The sequence below is a fragment of the Anomaloglossus baeobatrachus genome, chromosome 7 (assembly GCF_048569485.1).
Source record: "Anomaloglossus baeobatrachus isolate aAnoBae1 chromosome 7, aAnoBae1.hap1, whole genome shotgun sequence".
In the NCBI taxonomy this organism is placed as follows: Eukaryota; Metazoa; Chordata; class Amphibia; order Anura; family Aromobatidae; genus Anomaloglossus; species Anomaloglossus baeobatrachus.
Genome location: NC_134359.1, coordinates 273,133,437 through 273,151,796, shown reverse-complemented (window position 1 = coordinate 273,151,796; position 18,360 = coordinate 273,133,437). Strand labels below are relative to the sequence as shown.

The 18,360-nt window shown below is 49.3% G+C and overlaps 2 protein-coding genes across 4 annotated transcripts in view; one reads left to right on the top strand and one right to left on the bottom strand.

Annotated features, from left to right (window-relative positions):
• Positions 1 to 903: 903 nt before the first annotated feature.
• DCTN5 (dynactin subunit 5) lies at positions 904 to 13,260 on the bottom strand. The gene is made up of 6 exons (XM_075319376.1): positions 13,153 to 13,260; positions 9,870 to 9,938; positions 7,759 to 7,877; positions 5,290 to 5,401; positions 4,965 to 5,067; positions 904 to 1,296 (listed from the first exon to the last, which is right to left on the bottom strand). Exons 1-6 carry the CDS (start codon positions 13,198 to 13,200, stop codon positions 1,199 to 1,201), a joined length of 549 nt encoding a protein of 182 aa, XP_075175491.1. The 5' UTR covers positions 13,201 to 13,260; the 3' UTR covers positions 904 to 1,198.
• Positions 13,261 to 13,347: 87 nt separating this feature from the next.
• Positions 13,348 to 18,360, top strand: part of PALB2 (partner and localizer of BRCA2) — a 39,457-nt gene continuing 34,444 nt past the window's right edge. For 2 of the 3 annotated variants that reach the window (XM_075318140.1, XM_075318143.1), the window contains exons 1-2: positions 13,348 to 13,389; positions 16,531 to 16,584. In XM_075318140.1, coding sequence (XP_075174255.1) covers positions 13,351 to 13,389; positions 16,531 to 16,584 — 93 coding nt within the window. In that variant the 5' untranslated portion in view covers positions 13,348 to 13,350. The remainder of the gene's footprint in view (positions 13,390 to 16,530; positions 16,585 to 18,360) is intronic. The other variant, XM_075318141.1, reaches the window with a different exon arrangement.

Sequence of the window (18,360 nt, the reverse complement as noted above, 5' to 3'; positions counted from 1 at the left end):
ATTGGCTACTGGTTATGCAGGTAAATGGCCACTTGGACCATATGTAATACATCATAGCAGAAGAAATGCACGCGTTCCTAACTGGTAATGATAATGATGGGTACCAGTTTGCACAAGCACTGGTGGAATCATTCCCAGTAACACCAGTAATGGATAAATACATCATTCTGTCATTATCTGGTGGTTTTCGTTGCCCACCCAGCATCAATAATAATAATAATAATAATAATTGTATTCATTTATATAACGCTATTAATTCCATAGCGCTTTACATACATTGGCAACACTGTCCCCATTGGGGCTCACAATCTAAGTCCCTATCTGTATGTCTTTGGACTGTGGAAGGAAACCGGAGACCCTGGAGGAAACCCACGCAAACACAGGGAGAACATACAAACTCCTTGCAGACGGTGTCCTTGGTGGGATTTGAACCCAGGACCCCAGCACTGCAAGACTGCAGTGCTAACCACTGAGCCACCACAAGACTACAGAGCAAACCACTGAGCCCCCACAAGACTTCAGCGCAAACCACTGAGCCCCCACAAGACTACAGTGCTAACCACTGAGCCACCACAAGACTACAGTGCTAACCACTGAGCCACCACAAGACTACAGTGCTAACCACTGAGCCACCACAAGACTACAGTGCTAACCACTGAGCCACCACAAGACTACAGTGCTAACCACTGAGCCGCCACAAGACTACAGTGCTAACCACTGAGCCACCACAAGACTACAGTGCTAACCACTGAGCCACCACAAGACTACAGTGCTAACCACTGAGCCACCACAAGACTGCAGTGCTAACCACTGAGCCACCACAAGACTGCAGTGCTAACCACTGAGCCACCGTGCCGCCAGAACAAGAACATTATAATGGCTGGAAAAAGAATGGAGGCGATACAGAAGGCAGATATTTATTTCACCAGGAAGCTAAACTATTGCAAAGAGTCAGTGATGTCCTGCAGACCCCCGATGTGTAGACCCCCAGAAAGGTAGTGGCAATGTGACAATGCTGGATTGTACGGTTGGATCCCGTTCTGATCCATGCCGAGCGGGACAGATGCCATGGAGTGAAGAGGATACAGAAGGGGCTTCAATAAATACATAGTGGAATGGCGGGTTGTGTTAATATATACATATACAAAATAAAAAAAAAATAAAAAATTAACCAGCCGAGAGGGACGGGCGCTCCATTCTAAATCTGCGTCAGAGGTAGGAACTTTTGGTAGTAGCTCTTGGTGACGTCGATCATGAGCTCCTGGGTGCACTCCGGGAGCTCTCCAGAGAACAGGCCTAAAGGGTAAAAAGGAGAGAAAATCATCGATCACAGGGGCCGAGATCAGAGACTCAAACACAGACTAATGAATAGGATATGTTCCAGATAGCGGCCGATTGTGTGTGTCCTGGCCGATATGACCATAGCGCCAATGTGGAGATGAGCGCCGCTGGACAACCCCTTTAAGGTGGTCATAGAGGAGAAGCCAACGCATGGAGAGAGAAGAGGAGGAAGGGGGGGAACCATCATAAAATATAGGATTTGTGCGTGTTTCATCACTTGGGGCAGTTATCCCGCATTTTGTATGCTTTGTTCCTGGGTACCGTATTTTTCGGATTATAAGACGCACTTTTCCTCCCAAAAATTTGGGAGGAAAATGAGGGGTGCATCTTATAACCCGAATGTAGCTTACCAAGTGGTGTGTGCGGCGGCAGGAGGCGCAGCTGATGTGGGCGGCGGCAGGAGGCGCAGCTGATGTGGGCGGCGGCAGGAGGCGCAGCTGATGTGGGCGGCGGCAGGAGGCGCAGCTGATGTGGGCGGCGGCAGGAGGCGCAGCTGATGTGGGCGGCGGCAGGAGCAGCTGCTCTGGTCAGTGGCGGCCGGCGGAGCTGCTTTGTGTGGCGGCGGCCGGCGGAGCTGCCGTGTGTGGCAGCGGCTGCCGGAGCTGCTGTGGTCGGCGGCGGCGGTCGGCGAGGTACAAGCCATTCTGACGATGTCGGTGGTAAGGACTTCAAATAATGGCGCCCAGAGTCCGCGTGTGTGCAGATGGAGCTCTTGGCTCAAAAGCTCCATCTGCGCACGCGCTGCCTCCGGGTACCATTTGTTTGAAGCACATCTTCAGAATAACCCTTGCCTCGCCGCTCCCCTCACAGAACAGAGCCAGCAAGGGGCAGAGCCAGCATGAGGCAGAGCAGAGCCAGCGCAGGGCAGAGCAGAGCCAGCGCAGGGCAGAGCAGAGCCAGCGCAGGGCAGAGCAGAGCCAGCGCAGGGCAGAGCAGAGCCAGCGCAGGGCAGAGCCTGCAGCCCCAGCACAACGGTAAGTCACCACCGGATTATAAAACAGACCCCATATATTTTTTTCTATTTTACCTATTTTTTCCTCTGAATTTGCAGTACGTCTTATAAAACGAAAAATACAGTAATTTTACCATTTCCCACTTGTTCAAAGGAGTCTCACAGTAGCCGAGCGTTCCCGAGTATAGAGGAGTCGGGAGAAGTAGCCAATGTAATCTGTTCCACTGACAGCTATGCATTGTGTATGGGGGGCCTAACAGGAACCGGTCATGTCCTCAAATGCTATTAACGTGCACATACAGGATTAAAGGGGAACCTGTCAGGTGCAATATGCACACAGGACCGCGAGCAGTTCTGGGTGCATGCTGATAATCCCTGCATCTAGTTACATAGATAAAGAGATCTTTAGAAAAAGTATTTCTAAAGATCCTTTATGATATGCTAATGAGACCAGGGACTAGTTGTTAGGGTGTTACTTCCCTTGGCTAGTCGGCCCCCTCAGCATGTAAGCACGACCCTATGGGAGTACTAACTTGCTAATGAATGCACAGAGTCAGAGACATGGTCGCACTTACCTCTGCTACAATCGCGTTCAATGCTGGACTTCGGCTCAGTGCACATGATCCCGAACTTTCAGTCATGTGCACTGCACCAGTTTGAATCCAGGACGCGTACACCCGGCTTCATAGCGCGCATGAGCGGAAGTTCGGGGATCATGCGCACTGAGCCGAAATCCAGGACTTGGATGCGATGGCAGCAGAGAGGTGAGCGCAGCCATCATCCGACGCTGCATATTTATTAGCATGTTAGCACCCACACAGGGGCGTTCTTACATACTAAGGGGGTCGACTAGCCAAGGGAAGTAACACCCTTGTGACTAGTCCCTGACCTCATTAGCATATCATAAAGGATCTTTAGAAATACTTTTTCTAAAGATCCCTTTATCTGTGCTACTAGATACAGGAACGGTTATGCAAGGATTAGCAATATGTACCCAAAACTGCTCGTGGGTCTGGGTGCATATTGCACCTGACGGGTTCCCTTTAATCTTCATGTTTAAGGGGTTGTACACTATTTGGGCCAGCCCTTCTCATTCCCCTCGTTCGACCTCGTAATAAATAACCCTATACTCCCCTCTGGTGCGGCTGCAGTTCCAGCCATATCTAAAGCCGCGTTCCCTAGGCCCATGTGACATTGTTATGACACGCGAGCCCCGTAACCAATCAGCACCCAGCAATCTCCCCGCCTTCGGACATTTTAGCTGAATGTGAGTGCAGCGCTGACTTCCTGCTCAAAAGTCTGAAGGCGAAGAGTAGGAACCTAGCGCTGATTTGATTGCAGGGACCGTGTGTCATAACAATCAATCAGCGCTAGGTTCCTTGTCTTCGCCTTCAGACTTTTGAGCAGTAAGTCAGCGCTGCACTCACATTCAGCTAAAATGTCCAAAGGCAGAAGACAGATGCTGAGTGCTGATTGGTCACGGGGTTCGCGTGTCATAACAATGTCACGTGGGCCCTGGGAACGTGGCTTTAGACATCGGTGGAACCGTGGCCACACTGGAGGAGAGTATAGGCTTTTTTATTTTTACAAAGGATGAATAGTGGCTTTCCAAGTAGTAGACAACTCCTTTAATAGCGTTCCAATGCTGCCCACCCGCCATATTGAAAGTCCGGATTCCGGGAGAACATGAATTTTATTCCTGCAGGGAGCCACTGGCTTAGATCCATGCACGTCACGGCTACAGTCATCACTCGCTAAATTTTGTAAGCATGTCACTGCACTTTAATTCTGCAGAACAAGCTGTCAATTAAAGTGCTGGGACTGTAGCCACACCAGCCATGCCTCTATGGCTACTTTCACACTTCCGTCTTTTTCCATCAGTCACAATCCGTTTTGTGACTGATGTGACGGATGCGTTGGAGACTCTGGTACAACTGATGGGACGGATCCGTTGTAGCAGTTTGTACCTGGCAAAGCGAATCCAGCGGTGGCCGCTGGGAAACCCGAGTGACGTCACTGCTGACAGCGCGACGCACTTCAGTTGCTCTGTGGAGCTCACAGTGAACGGCGGTGTTCTACGGCCGCTCTCTGTCAGCTTCCGATGTAGAAGATCTGAAAGCGTCGTGGGACCTTGTGTGGATTACGCCGGACCTGGAGGGGTATTTGGGGATTAATAAAGTGGTGAAAGAGGGTGTTTTTTTGTCTTTTATTTCAAATAACATTTTTTCCAGTGTTTGTGTTTACTTTCACTACAGTTTAGTGATGGGGGGGGGGGGGGTCTCATAGACACCTGCCATGATTAACCTAGGACTTAGTGGCAGCTATGGGCTGCCATTACCTTCTTATTACCCCGATTGCCACCGCACCAGAGCAATTGGGATGAGCCGGGTAGAGTCCCAGGACTGTCGCATCTAATGGATGCGGCAATTCCGGGCGGCTGCTGGCTGATATTTTTAGGCTCGGGGGCTTCCCATAACATGGGGCTCCCCATCCTGAGTATACCAGCCCCCAGCTGTGTGGCTTTATCTTGGCTGGTATCAAAATGGGGGGGGGGGGGACAGACATCATTGTAATGCTACTACCCTGCAGATTAACCCTATATCTGTAAGTTAATAGGTTCCCGTTAAACCTCATTCAACCTGCACTAATGTCCTGAGCAATCTGGACTTACCGGGGCAGCCGGAAAACACCGTGAATGGAGGGACCACTGTTTCGGGAGGTAAGACTGTGTTGTCCAATATTTTGCAGCAATCCTTCAAGACACATCTCCGGCCCTGGAGCAAAGACAAGAATTGACAAGAATTGACAAAGACAAGAATTGAGGAGGATTGAAGAATTCTTGAGAAGACTCAAGAATTGAGGAATTGAGGAGACTGAAATCACAAGTTACATAAATATCACGACTTATCCTGGATATGTTATAAGTATCCAAGATTGGATGGGAGGAAAGGGAAAACAAAACAGCGGACAGGTCCCTTTAAATCTTTGCTACTTACAATGACGCAGTTCTTGCCTATGTGCACATAGGAGCCGATCTGTGCCGCGTTCACCACGCAGTCCTCTTCTATGAAGACGTGGTCTCCTATGTGTAAGGGGAAAAATGCCACCCTGGAGGAGAGAAAGTCACAAAACCATGAGTCGAAGCGTTCTCTGTGCCGCCACGTGGGTCACAGTCATGTGCTGCTATCATAGCCGGGGGCATGGCCCGCGGTCTAATTACGTGCTGCAGCTTTACCGCCACATAAAGAGAGGTTTTATACCGACGACCTAATTTTCTGTGGATGTGATAATTAGCATCTCGCTAATTCCTTCTTTCACTGGCGACGAATGGAACAAACCGTAAAGGCTGGAGCTGTTTGGGCAATTAGGGATAATAGGAGAGCGCTCGGTATAACAGCATGTAATGGGGAGACGGGGTCGGTACACTTAATAGGCGGCGGGCAGCAATTACTGGTGTAACAGGAATCACGAGATTATACAGACACTTACAACAACTACGGGCAGACAGGACAGCTCCTGTACCTGTTCATGCTGTACAATAAGTGGGAGGGCGGGCCTTTGTCCCGCTACAACAAGTGGGAGGGCGGGCCTTTGTCCCGCTACAACAAGTGGGAGGGCGGGCCTTTGTCCCGCTACAACAAGTGGGAGGGCGGGCCTTTGCCCCGCTACAACAAGTGGGAGGGCGGGCCTTTGCCCCGCTACAACAAGTGGGAGGGCGGGCCTTTGCCCCGCTACAACAAGTGGGAGGGCGGGCCTTTGCCCCGCTACAACAAGTGGGAGGGCGGGCCTTTGCCCCGCTACAACAAGTGGGAGGGCGGGCCTTTGCCCCGCTACAACAAGTGGGAGGGCGGGCCTTTGTCCCGCTACAACAAGTGGGAGGGCGGGCCTTTGTCCCGCTACAACAAGTGGGAGGGCGGGCCTTTGTCCCGCTACAACAAGTGGGAGGGCGGGCCTTTGTCCCGCTACAACAAGTGGGAGGGCGGGCCTTTGTCCCGCTACAACAAGTGGGAGGGCGGGCCTTTGTCCCGCTACAACAAGTGGGAGGGCGGGCCTTTGTCCCGCTACAACAAGTGGGAGGGCGGGCCTTTGTCCCGCTACAACAAGTGGGAGGGCGGGCCTTTGTCCCGCTACAACAAGTGGGAGGGCGGGCCTTTGTCCCGCTACAACAAGTGGGAGGGCGGGCCTTTGTCCCGCTACAACAAGTGGGAGGGCGGGCCTTTGTCCCGCTACAACAAGTGGGAGGGCGGGCCTTTGTCCCGCTACAACAAGTGGGAGGGCGGGCCTTTGTCCCGCTACAACAAGTGGGAGGGCGGGCCTTTGTCCCGCTACAACAAGTGGGAGGGCGGGCCTTTGTCCCGCTACAACAAGTGGGAGGGCGGGCCTTTGTCCCGCTACAACAAGTGGGAGGGCGGGCCTTTGTCCCGCTACAACAAGTGGGAGGGCGGGCCTTTGTCCCGCTACAACAAGTGGGAGGGCGGGCCTTTGTCCCGCTACAACAAGTGGGAGGGCGGGCCTTTGTCCCGCTACAACAAGTGGGAGGGCGGGCCTTTGTCCCGCTACAACAAGTGGGAGGGCGGGCCTTTGTCCCGCTACAACAAGTGGGAGGGCGGGCCTTTGTCCCGCTACAACAAGTGGGAGGGCGGGCCTTTGTCCCGCTACAACAAGTGGGAGGGCGGGCCTTTGTCCCGCTACAACAAGTGGGAGGGCGGGCCTTTGTCCCGCTACAACAAGTGGGAGGGCGGGCCTTTGTCCCGCTACAATAAGTGGGAGGGCGGGCCTTTGTCCCGCTACAATAAGTGGGAGTGCGGGCCTTTGTCCCGCTACAATAAGTGGGAGGGCGGGCCTTTGTCCCGCTACAATAAGTGGGAGGGCGGGCCTTTGTCCCGCTACAATAAGTGGGAGGGCGGGCCTTTGTCCCGCTACAATAAGTGGGGGCGGGCCTTTGTCCCGCTACAATAAGTGGGGGGCGGGCCTTTGTCCCGCTACAATAAGTGGGGGGCGGGATTTTTGTCCCTCTACACTAAGGGGGCGGGGTCTTTTTCGCGCTACAATGAGGGCAGGGTCTTTTTCACGCTACAATAAGTGAGGACGGGTTTGTGTCCCGCTACAATAGTGGGGACAGATCTTTATTTCATTACAAGAACTGGGGGAGGGTTTTTGTCTCATTGCAAGAAGTGGGCACAGACATAACACAGGTGGCTTTTCACATAAAGGAAATAATAGGACAATAGCAGGAGAAATGCATTATGGGGAGTCAGGGAATGAAAGTTCCAGCACTTATAATGCTGACAGGATGCTGGTGAAGATTAACCGCACACTGAACGATAGAGTAGATGGCTGATTATACAGAATGAGAATAGGGATAGACATATTAGACTGGTACATGCACCAGAAGCAGTTGGACCTTGCTGTGGGGGGTTGAGGGCAAATAAAAAGCCACGCTCTCCATTACTCTTGCGCCTCACCCTTTGCTGAATTTCTTGAACGGCGGTCTGATCACGCTTCGGCTTTTGATGACGCAGTGTCGTCCCACTCGAACGTTCGCCAGGTCGCCCCTGATTATACAGTCGTTCATGACTATTGTCTGCAAAGGGGATATAAGGATAGGTGAGCTAAAAGTAAATGAGCACAGATCTCACAGCACATGTCTATGTATCACGAAAAGTTCACTAGTCAGTTTCCTTCCCCTTCTGGCAGCTGTAAATGAAGTGCCCTAATTCGTCTGCTTTTCCCTCGGCTACCTGTAAATATAGTATAGTCTCCAGTAATTTCCCTATTCATGCTCCTTCCTTCTTTCGCTATTGTAATCACAGTCCCTAGTCTGTCGCCTCTCTCTGGTAGCTCTGAATATAGCCCTACTAACATATTTTGTCAGTTTCCTTCCCCCTTAGGTAGTTGTAAATGCAACTGCCACTAAATTTCTTAATTCATCTCCTTCCCCCTCTGGCAGCTGTAAATATAATCTCTAGAAAGTTGCCTAGTCATGTTCTTTCCTCCTCTTGCAGCTGTAATCACAGACCACATTAAGTTCCTTAGTCTGTCTCCTTCCTCCATCTGGCAGCTCTAAATAGATTCAGTAGATTCCCCAATCAGTCTCCTTCGCCTTCTGGCAGATGGTATTGCAGTCCCCACAAAAGGAGTCATACACAGATAACGGATGTCCAAATGCTGGGACTACAGCCCTCTCGACTCCCTCATACACATGACTACTGCACGTGGCCAAACGCTCCAGTGTTCTTTATGAAAAGCCGCTGCAAGCCTCCTACGGCATTGGATTATCTCCAGAGAGAAGGCAAAAATTGGCCATTGGATTCTTCTCACCCCTTACATTATCTGTTGGGGGTTAGTCTTTCAGATATTTAAGGCAACTTTATTCCCAAGTTAGACTCCTTTCCCCTCTGGCAGCTGTAAATATAGTCCCCAAGTCAGTCTCCTCCTCCCTCTGGCACCATTAACTATAGCCTCCAGTAAGCTTTTCTGTAAGTGTCCTTCACCCTCTGGCAACCAAATCTATAGTTCCTAGTACTGGCTACACTGAGTCAGCAGGGCATGACAGGGGGTGTCACTCTGATTCTCATGCCCCCTTAATGACTATGTACAATACCCCCGATCCTGGAGGATGGATACTCTTATCTCGCAGATCCCATAGTTTGCTTCAGTACGTTGGACTTTTACAGTTTTATTACCTTTCAGATAAATTATATTCTTCATTGACGGTCCCTGCCCATCAAGGGGGATCAGACTGTGTACAAATAAGAAGGAATTGGGGGGGGAGGGGGTGGGGGGGTGTCACGTGACCTTAAGGCTTAAGATTAAACTTCAGAAAAAGGCTAGAACTGTGGAAACCTGCCCAGTCTTATTTCCCCCTGTTCTAAGACATGTAGTGCTGCGAACAGGGAGGTTTTCTAAAGCTGATCTATATCTAATGCAACAGCGCCCCCAGCTAAACAGGTGGTATGAGGAACTGCATGATACAAAGTTAACAAATAGGCCAATTTGCTGGACGTTTCTTACTTCCATGCCTTCCTGGATGTGTCCATGGTCGGCAATAGTGATGAATGGAGGCTAGTCAATATTATAAAAGCATTGTGGTCAATTATTGCCACCTAGTGGTCACAGGCAGTATTGACACATGCTATATTACAGTCAGAATAAGACCAGAACAGCGTTCCACATAAAAAAAAAAAAAAAAAAAAGAACAACTTACGTGAAGTAAAAGGTCCTTGGCGCCCCAACGCGCGTTTCGTACTTCTATTTTTTATGTGGAATGCTGTTCTGGTCTTATTCTGACTGTAATATAGCATGTGGCAATACTGCTTTTGACCACTAGGTGGCAATAATTGACCACAATGCTTTTGTAATATTATTATATAATAATAATAGAATATAATTTATAATGTAATATAATTTTTTTTTTTTTTTTTTTTAAACTCTTGAATATATGGTATTGCTTTTTATGGTGTATTTTAGCGGATTCCAGCCCTTTGCAGAAATCCAATAATGCTGATATTTTTACAATATTCCATGTATTTCTAATAACTGTACTCTCTATTTTCCCTCCGGAGCAGTCGCTCACCTTGCCATTCAGGACGATATTCTGGCTGCCGCACAGCACAGACTGCCGGCTCACTTTATTCCCGGAGGCCTGAGGACAGAACACACAAGTTTTATAAAGTTTACATTTCTCACATAAATGGTGGGGGGGGGGGTAGGGGAGTGCCTTCCCATCCGTACGGCCGGGACTTTGATTACGCGGGGGAGACTCCATTGATCCTGCTAATGACGCAGCTCCGCACTGGGTCTCATATTCTGTTTTGCCCTGCTGTAATAATATTTAAAAAAAAAAAAAAAAAAAGACTGCAGCCCCCTTATTCTTGTCATAGGCGGGTCCATTATCGTAGGGATATGAGGTGGGAATACCCCTTTAAGACATATCCTCTCTTGGATGGGAGCAACTCTAGTATTCCTGTATAATGGAAGTCAATGGGAACTAGAGGATTTTTATAAAAGACTAGCTGTAGTACCCTGCGCTGCCCAGGATAGTAACTATCTCTCTCCTAGTCTCTGTCTGTCTATGTCTCTTTCTGTCTGTCTCTGTGTTCCTGTCCCTGTGTGTCTGTCTATCCATGTCTGTCTGTCTGTGTCTGTCTCTCTGTCTCTTTATCAGTCTGTCTCTGTGTCTGTCTGTCTCTCTATCAGTCTGTTTCCCTGTCTTTGTCTCTTTCCCTTTCTATATCTGTCTGCCTCTGTTTCTTTGACTGGCTGTCTCTTTCTCTGTCTCTTTCCCTGTCTATGCCTGTCTGTCTGTCTGTCCCAGATTGTCTGTCTCTCTCTTTCTCTGTCCGTCTGCCCCTTTCCCCGCCTGCCCCTTTCCCCGCCTGTGCCTGTCTGACTGTCTGTCTCTTTCTCTCTATGTCTGTCTATTCCCTGTCTGCCTCTTACTCTGTCTGTGTCTGTCTCTTTCCACCGACATGTTATTACCTCACACATAAGCATCTTATACTATGAATGTCCTTTGTTCCTATAGCAACCAATCACAGCTGCTATTAATAACTTTTAGCTTGCAGCTCCATTGACATTAATGGAAACAGGTTTTTTGGCGAGTAACTGTAAAGCATGGGGTTAAATTTTCCCGTCAAAACATAGTCTACAACGTTCCCAGAGTCAAATCTGGTGTCTGTGCAAAATTTCGTGATTGTAAATGCGACGGTGCGGATTCCTTTAGCGGACATACACACACACATACATACATACACTCAGCTTTATATATTAGATTTCCTCATTGACTTCCATTATATTCGGGTATTCGAGTTGCACCCATCTGAGCATCCAACTACTTGTTACAAGTACCGAACATGGTAGTGCCCGCTCATCTCCAATATATCCCCCATCTGAGTGCAGAATAATGTAGGGGGCAGAGACCCTGATTTCGGGGATGTGTCACTTATTGTGGTGCTTGCTACAGTTTTGATAAAAATCAGTTTTATATGCTGCAGAGCAGAGCTCAGAATGCTGGGCTGTGCATAGCCCCGCCCCCAACCATTGATTATGCAAAGTGTACACAGAAAACTGTCAATCAGTGGTTGGGGGCAGTGCTATGCACAGCACAGCATTCTATGTCACTAGGTATTTGCTCTGTATAACCACGCCCCACCACGAATTAGCAGTTTTCTGCCTATGCAAAGTGTACACAGAAAACTGCCAGGCAGAAAACTGCTAATCCGTGGTGGGGCGGGGTTATACAGAGCAAATACCTGGTGACATAGAATGCTGGGCTCTGCATAGCCCCACCCTCAACCACTGATTGGCAGTTTTCTGTATACACTGTGCATAGGCAGAAAACTGCTAATCAGTGGTGGGGTTATACAGAGCAGACACCTGGTGACATATTCCCTTTACATTGGTACCAGCGGAGAATAAAGGGTACTTTACATGCTGCGACATCGCTAGCGATCTCGTTAGCGATGTGAAATTCTAGATCGCAATTGCGATCTTTCGAGATCGCACATGCGTAAAATGACCTATGTGCGATCTCAAAAGATTGCACTTGCGATCTAGAATTTCACATCGCTAACGAGATCGCTAGCGATGTCGCAGCATGTAAAGTACCCTTTAGTCATCTTTGGCAAGTTTCCCTGGTGTTTGTTTTAATGCGGAGTGCTCTGGGTTTGGTCCTTTCCCATGGGCTTCTCTTCAAGAACTCAAGGGGTTGTCTGGTCACAGGATATTGATCCCCTATTCATCAATATGGGGGTCCGTTCGCCAGCAGCCTCACCGATCGGCTGTTATAAACTTCCAGAATAAAAAATGTTCTGCAGCAGCCGGCAGAACGTGGCTGCACCTTCCATCTGTTCTGGCCGTGAAGGAGGAGAAACTTATAACAGCTAATCAGTTGGACCAATCTGATATTGATTTGTTATCTTAAGGATAAATTATCAATATAATGTGACCGGACTGCCCCTTTAAAAAAAAATAAATAAATAAACCTCATTCACACACTTTATATACATTTTATATATATATATATTTATTTATTTATATTTATTTTTTTTTGCAGTTGAGTTATATTAAAAATTTACATAGTTTGCCTCCTACAGCCTCTGTTATTGCTGGTTGCAAAATGAGTTAACTGAGGATCTATCAGTGAGCTCCTTCTGACCAAAGAGTTAGTAACTTTTTTCACCGAGCTCCTCTCAGTTGATCAATGACCGCAGACCACATCACAGTTGACTGTGCTGGAAACAGAGACTGTAGGAGTCAAACATATTTAATGAAAGCCAATTGCAAAAATGATGAATGGCCACAAATAAATACATTTAAATAAAGCACTAATATATAATATAAATATATATATATTTTGTTTTGCAATTGCATTTCATTAAAAATGTTGCACTGTTTGCAGCCTCTGCTGGGCACTGTCTATTGCAGGCTGCAGAAGGAGTTAACTGAGAATCCATCAGTGAGCTCCTTGTGACCAAAGAGTCTGGAACCTTTTTTTTCTGGCCTCTCAGCCAATTAATGAGCACAGACCACAGTTGAATACACTGGGAAACAAACACTAAGGGGCAAACATTTTTAATAGAACCCAATTGTAAAAGTGATTTTTAGCCCCAAATAAAGGCATTTACATAAAAAAGGGTCCTCAAGTGTCAACAACCCCTTTAATAAGGATTCCACACAAAGCACATGACGTAATCATGGTATATATGGACACTGCAGTATGACAAGATACAGAAATATGACGTCATAGATGATGATGACAAAGGAGCGGGTATTATGGGGTACACAGAACCCCAGCTGCACGCCCTCTGCCTAGCCCGCCATGTACACACACATATCCCCCTGTATACCGCACTCACAGTCTCTATATACTCCGACTTGTTATACAGCAGCTCGCTCAGCTCCATGGCTCGGCCGGCGTGACGTCACTTCCGCAGTGGCCGGGGCGCGTCACGTGATGTGGTCATGTGACTCGCTCAGCTCCACTGACGGCCGGCGTTACGTCACTTCCTCTCTAGCAGGGGCGCGTCACGTGATGCAGTCATGTGATCTGTCGCATGCAGAGGAGGACGCACGACGTGATGGCGGCCGCCTGTGTACGTACATATGAGGGGACAGTCTGTACTCTGTAACTTCAGTCTGTGGCCGAGCTGTCTCCGTACAGAGCGCCAGTATTACAGCCTGGGAGCGTCACAGGGGGATTCTGGGAAACCACTGACTGCCCCCTTAAAGGGGATGTCCACTATTTAGACAACCCCAGCTCATTCACCTAAAAATAATTAACCCTTCACTACCCTGTGACTTTCCATTTTTCGTTGTTTCCTCCTTTTCTTCCAAGAGCCATAACTTTTGCATTTTTCCATCAGTATAGCCATATGAGGGCTTGTTTTTTGCGGGACGAGTTGTACTTTTGAATGACACTATTCATTCTACCACATATTGGACTGAGAAATGGGGGGGAAATGCCAAGTGTGGGAAATTGCACAAAAAGTGTAATTGCATAATTGTTGTTTTTTTTATTTACCATGTTCACTATATGGGAAATGTGACCTGGCGGTACGATTCCCCAGGGCGGTATGATTCCCCGGGGCGGTACGATTCTCCGGGTCGGTACGATTCCCCGGGTCGGTACGATTCTCCGGGTCGGTACGATTCTCCGGGGCGGTATGATTCTCGGGTCGGTACGATTCTCCGGGTCGGTACGATTCTCCGGGGCGGTATGATTCTCGGGTCGGTACGATTCTCCGGGTCGGTACGATTCTCCGGGTCGGTACGATTCTCCGGGTCAATAGGATTCTCCGGGTCGGTATGATTCTCGGGTCGGTATGATTCTCCGGGTCGGTACGATTCTCCGGGTCGGTACGATTCTCCGGGGCGGTATGATTCTCGGGTCGGTATGATTCTCCGGGTCGGTATGATTCTCGGGTCGGTACGATTCTCCGGGTCGGTATGATTCTCGGGTCGGTACGATTCTCCGGGTCGGTACGATTCTCCGGGGCGGTATGATTCTCCGGGTCGGTACGATTCTCCGGGGCGGTATGATTCTCGGGTCGGTATGATTCTCCGGGTCGGTATGATTCTCGGGTCGGTACGATTCTCCGGGTCGGTACGATTCTCCGGGTCAATATGATTCTCCGGGTCGGTATGATTCTCGGGTCGGTACGATTCCCCGGGGCGGTACGATTCCCCGGGTCGGTACGATTCCCCGGGGCGGTACGATTCCCCGGGGCGGTACGATTCCCCGGGTCGGTACGATTCCCCGGGTCGGTACGATTCCCCGGGGCGGTACGATTCCCCGGGGCGGTACGATTCCCCGGGTCGGTACGATTCCCCGGGGCGGTACGATTCCCCGGGGCGGTACGATTCCCCGGGTCGGCACGATTCCCCGGGTCAATATGATTCTCCGGGTCAATATGATTCTCCGGGTCGGTATGATTCTCGGGTCGGTGCGAGTCTGTAGACACCAAACATGTAGAGTTTTATTTTTATCTAAGTGGTGAAAAAAAAAATGAAAAGTTTGTCTAAAAGAAATTGCGCTTTTGTCCCCATTTTCGGAGACCCTTAACGTTCTAATTTTTCAGGATCTGGGGCTCAGTGATGGCTTATTTTTTGCGTCTTGAGCTGCCATGTTTAATTATACCATTGTTGGGCAGATGCGATGTTTTGATCACTTCTTGCATTTTAAAGAGAACCGGTCACCAGATTTGGTGACTATAAGCTGCGGCCACCACCACGAGTGGGCTCTTATATACAGCAGTCTTATATGCTGTATATAAGAGCCCAGGCCGCTGTGTAGAACGTAAAATCACTTTATAATACTCACCTAAGGGATGGGGCAGTGCAGACTGGTCGGATGGGGGTCTCTGTTCTCGGCGCCTTCTCTTTAGGCCATCTTTGTCCTTCTTCTAAAACCGGGGTGCATGACGTGTCCTATTCCATCCTCACTGGCCGGCATTCAGGTCCTGCGCAGGTGCACTTTGATCTTCCCTAAGCAGGGCAGATAAAAGTATTGTACTGCGCAGGACCTCAATGCCTATAGCAGACATGATCACTTTCTATGAATGTCGTTCACATGAAGTTTATCGTCAGAGATACAGGGATCATCAGCTGACCCCCCCCCCCCGGCTATCATGACAACCCCACGATCACATCACGAGGTCACCAACTCGAGTGGGTAATGATTCCACCCTCCGTTGGCGCATGTTAAATCCCGCTGTCAGAGCTTGACAGCGGGATTCAACTGGTTTACAGCCGCGGGTGGAACTCCGATCCACACCCCCTTCGATTAGATCAGCCAAGATGTGCAGGGAAAGGCGCAGGCTCAGCGTGCGAGCCCGCATCAAAGGCAGGAACGTAAAAATACGTCAAAGATCATGAAGGGGTTAAAAGCGTATTATGTAGCCGCCGTACCTGCAAATAAGCCGACGACCAATCGGGTGTCATGATCAGTGGTCAGGTGACCTCTACGTGCGATCATTTGAGTAAAGTGGTCAAATTATTGTATATGACAATGATGTTATCACCAGATGGAATTTTGAATCAAAATTAGTGTTATTAGTTAATAAAGTTACTATTGAGGAATGAAAAAAATCAGTTTTGGTGAACTCCTCTAAATCCCCTTTAAAGGGTGCGCCGTCCTCTTGTAGATCAATCCCGAATGCTGACACCCGTCCCCGGTTTTCATTGGGGCCCCTCCTGTCCTATGGTGGAGGTGATCGGCGGCAGCGCCCACTGCAGTGTTGTCCTGTATCAGGTCGTGTAATGTGACCTCAGGGGCCGGAAGAAGACATATACCATATGCAGTGTTTCATGAGATATTTACTCTTCTCTTTTGTTTACAGTTCGTTGCCTTGGAGACCGACCAACATGAGCAATACTTATAAGCTGAATCTGGAGCGCCCTGTTACCTCCTAATCAGGACCAGCCTCAAACTAAACAGCAGCGGTGGTCGGTCTCCTAGGAAACGAGCTGAAAACAAAAGTGTTAATAACTCAACACCGGTTGCAAATTTTAATACGCAGTAAATTACGCTAGTTCTTGTATTTACAGGTTTAATCTGACAAAATCCATCTATGAAGTTGTATACCCATCTCATCCATACAACTCCCACCGTCTCAAAAACGAGGCCTCGCTGCAGATCTGTGCATGTGCGGCTTTTTCTATTTGTTTGGGTCCCGTGAAAATTGCTGAACATACGCGGCTTCATATTATGTCATGTTAATATTCTTTTTTTCCAGCAGGAAATGGAAAGCATACCGGAGAAATATCTCACCTTAGAAGAAAAGACAAAGGTACTGAGTGTCTGCAGCGGTCACCAGACAGGACTGTTGTGGTGTAGTGTAGTCACACACAGATTTAAGCCGTATTTCATGGATATAGCACGTACAAATAATAGTCTATGGGAATGTTCACATCTGTGGGTTTTTCTCTCTTGTTTCATTGGGGGACACAGGACCGTGTGATTGTATTTGTTTCAGGTAACCCGGATGCCCAGCTTCCCCAGGGATTCCCTGGGTGTGGAGCGGGCACATCTTCAAGAGCCCCCTCCCCTGCTCCATCTCCTCACCTCAGCTGACATGGTCCCCCTCACCTGATCCATCTACTACGGATGCACAGGGTCGAGCTGACATGGTCCCCCTCACCTGATCCATCTCCTACAGATGCACAGGGTCGAGCTGACATGGTCCCCCTCACCTGATCCATCTCCTACGGATGCACAGGGTCGAGCTGACATGGTCCCCCTCACCTGATCCATCTCCTACGGATGCACAGGGTCGAGCTGACATGGTCCCCCTCACCTGATCCATCTCCTACGGATGCACAGGGTCGGGCTGACATGGTCCCCCTCACCTGATCCATCTCCTACGTATGCACAGGGTCGAGCTGACATGGTCCCCCTCACCTGATCCATCTCCTACGGATGCACAGGGTCAGGCTGACATGGTCCCCCTCACCTGATCCATCTCCTACGGATGCACAGGGTCGAGCTGACATGGTCCCCCTCACCTGATCCATCTCCTACGGATGCACAAGGTCGGGCTGACATGGTCCCCCTCACCTGCTCCATCTACTACGGATGCACAGGGTCAGGCTGACATGGTCCCCCTCACCTGATCCATCTCCTACGGATGCACAGGGTCGGGCTGACATGGTCCCCCTCACCTGATCCATCTACTACGGATGCACAGGGTCGAGCTAACATGGTCCCCCTCACCTGATCCATCTCCTACGGATGCATAGGGTCGAGCTAACATGGTCCCCCTCACCTGATCCATCTCCTACGGATGCACAGGGTCGGGCTGACATAGTCCCCCTCACCTGATCCATCTCCTACGGATGCACAGGGTCGAGCTGACATGGTACCCTCACCTGATCCATCTCCTAGTGTGCCGTCCCACGGATGCACAGGATTGAGGTAGCAAGGGCTCCCCCGACGCCTCTTCCGGGAATCTCTGGGGGAGCTGGGCATCTGGGTGACCTGAAATAAATACATTTGCACAGTCCTGTGTCCCCCAATGAGAGATTTTACGGTGAGTACACAAAAATGCTTCTTTTTGCAGACCGAGTAGCCAAAAAAAAATTATCAAAATCAGTGGAAGCATTAAAAATAAATGATGGCGCAGCGACGTCATCCACGTTTCATCCATATGCTTTGTGTCCATTTAATTATTGGTTTTTTTTTGCATGTGCCGCACTGTTCGTGAAAATGGGAACATGGACCAAAAAAATGGAATAATATTGGATCGAGTACATGGTCTATTTAAAAGGTTGTCCACTACTTTTACATTGAGGCTTACCCTTAGGATTGGTCATCAATCTGTGATTGGCCTGGGTCCGACACCCCGCACTCCCTCCGATCAGCTGTTCTCGGTCCCGGGGGCGGCAGCAGGCAGCCAGAAATGCTCAGTTCCGTAGCTGCTCCGTCATCTGATAGCGGCTGCGGCCGGATACTGCACATCCACCTCTCATTATAATCAGTAGGAGGCAGATGTGCAGAACCCGGCCGCTTTCAGAAGACGGAGCAGCTCCAGAACTGAGCATTTCCGGATGCCGCTGCCGGGTCGAGA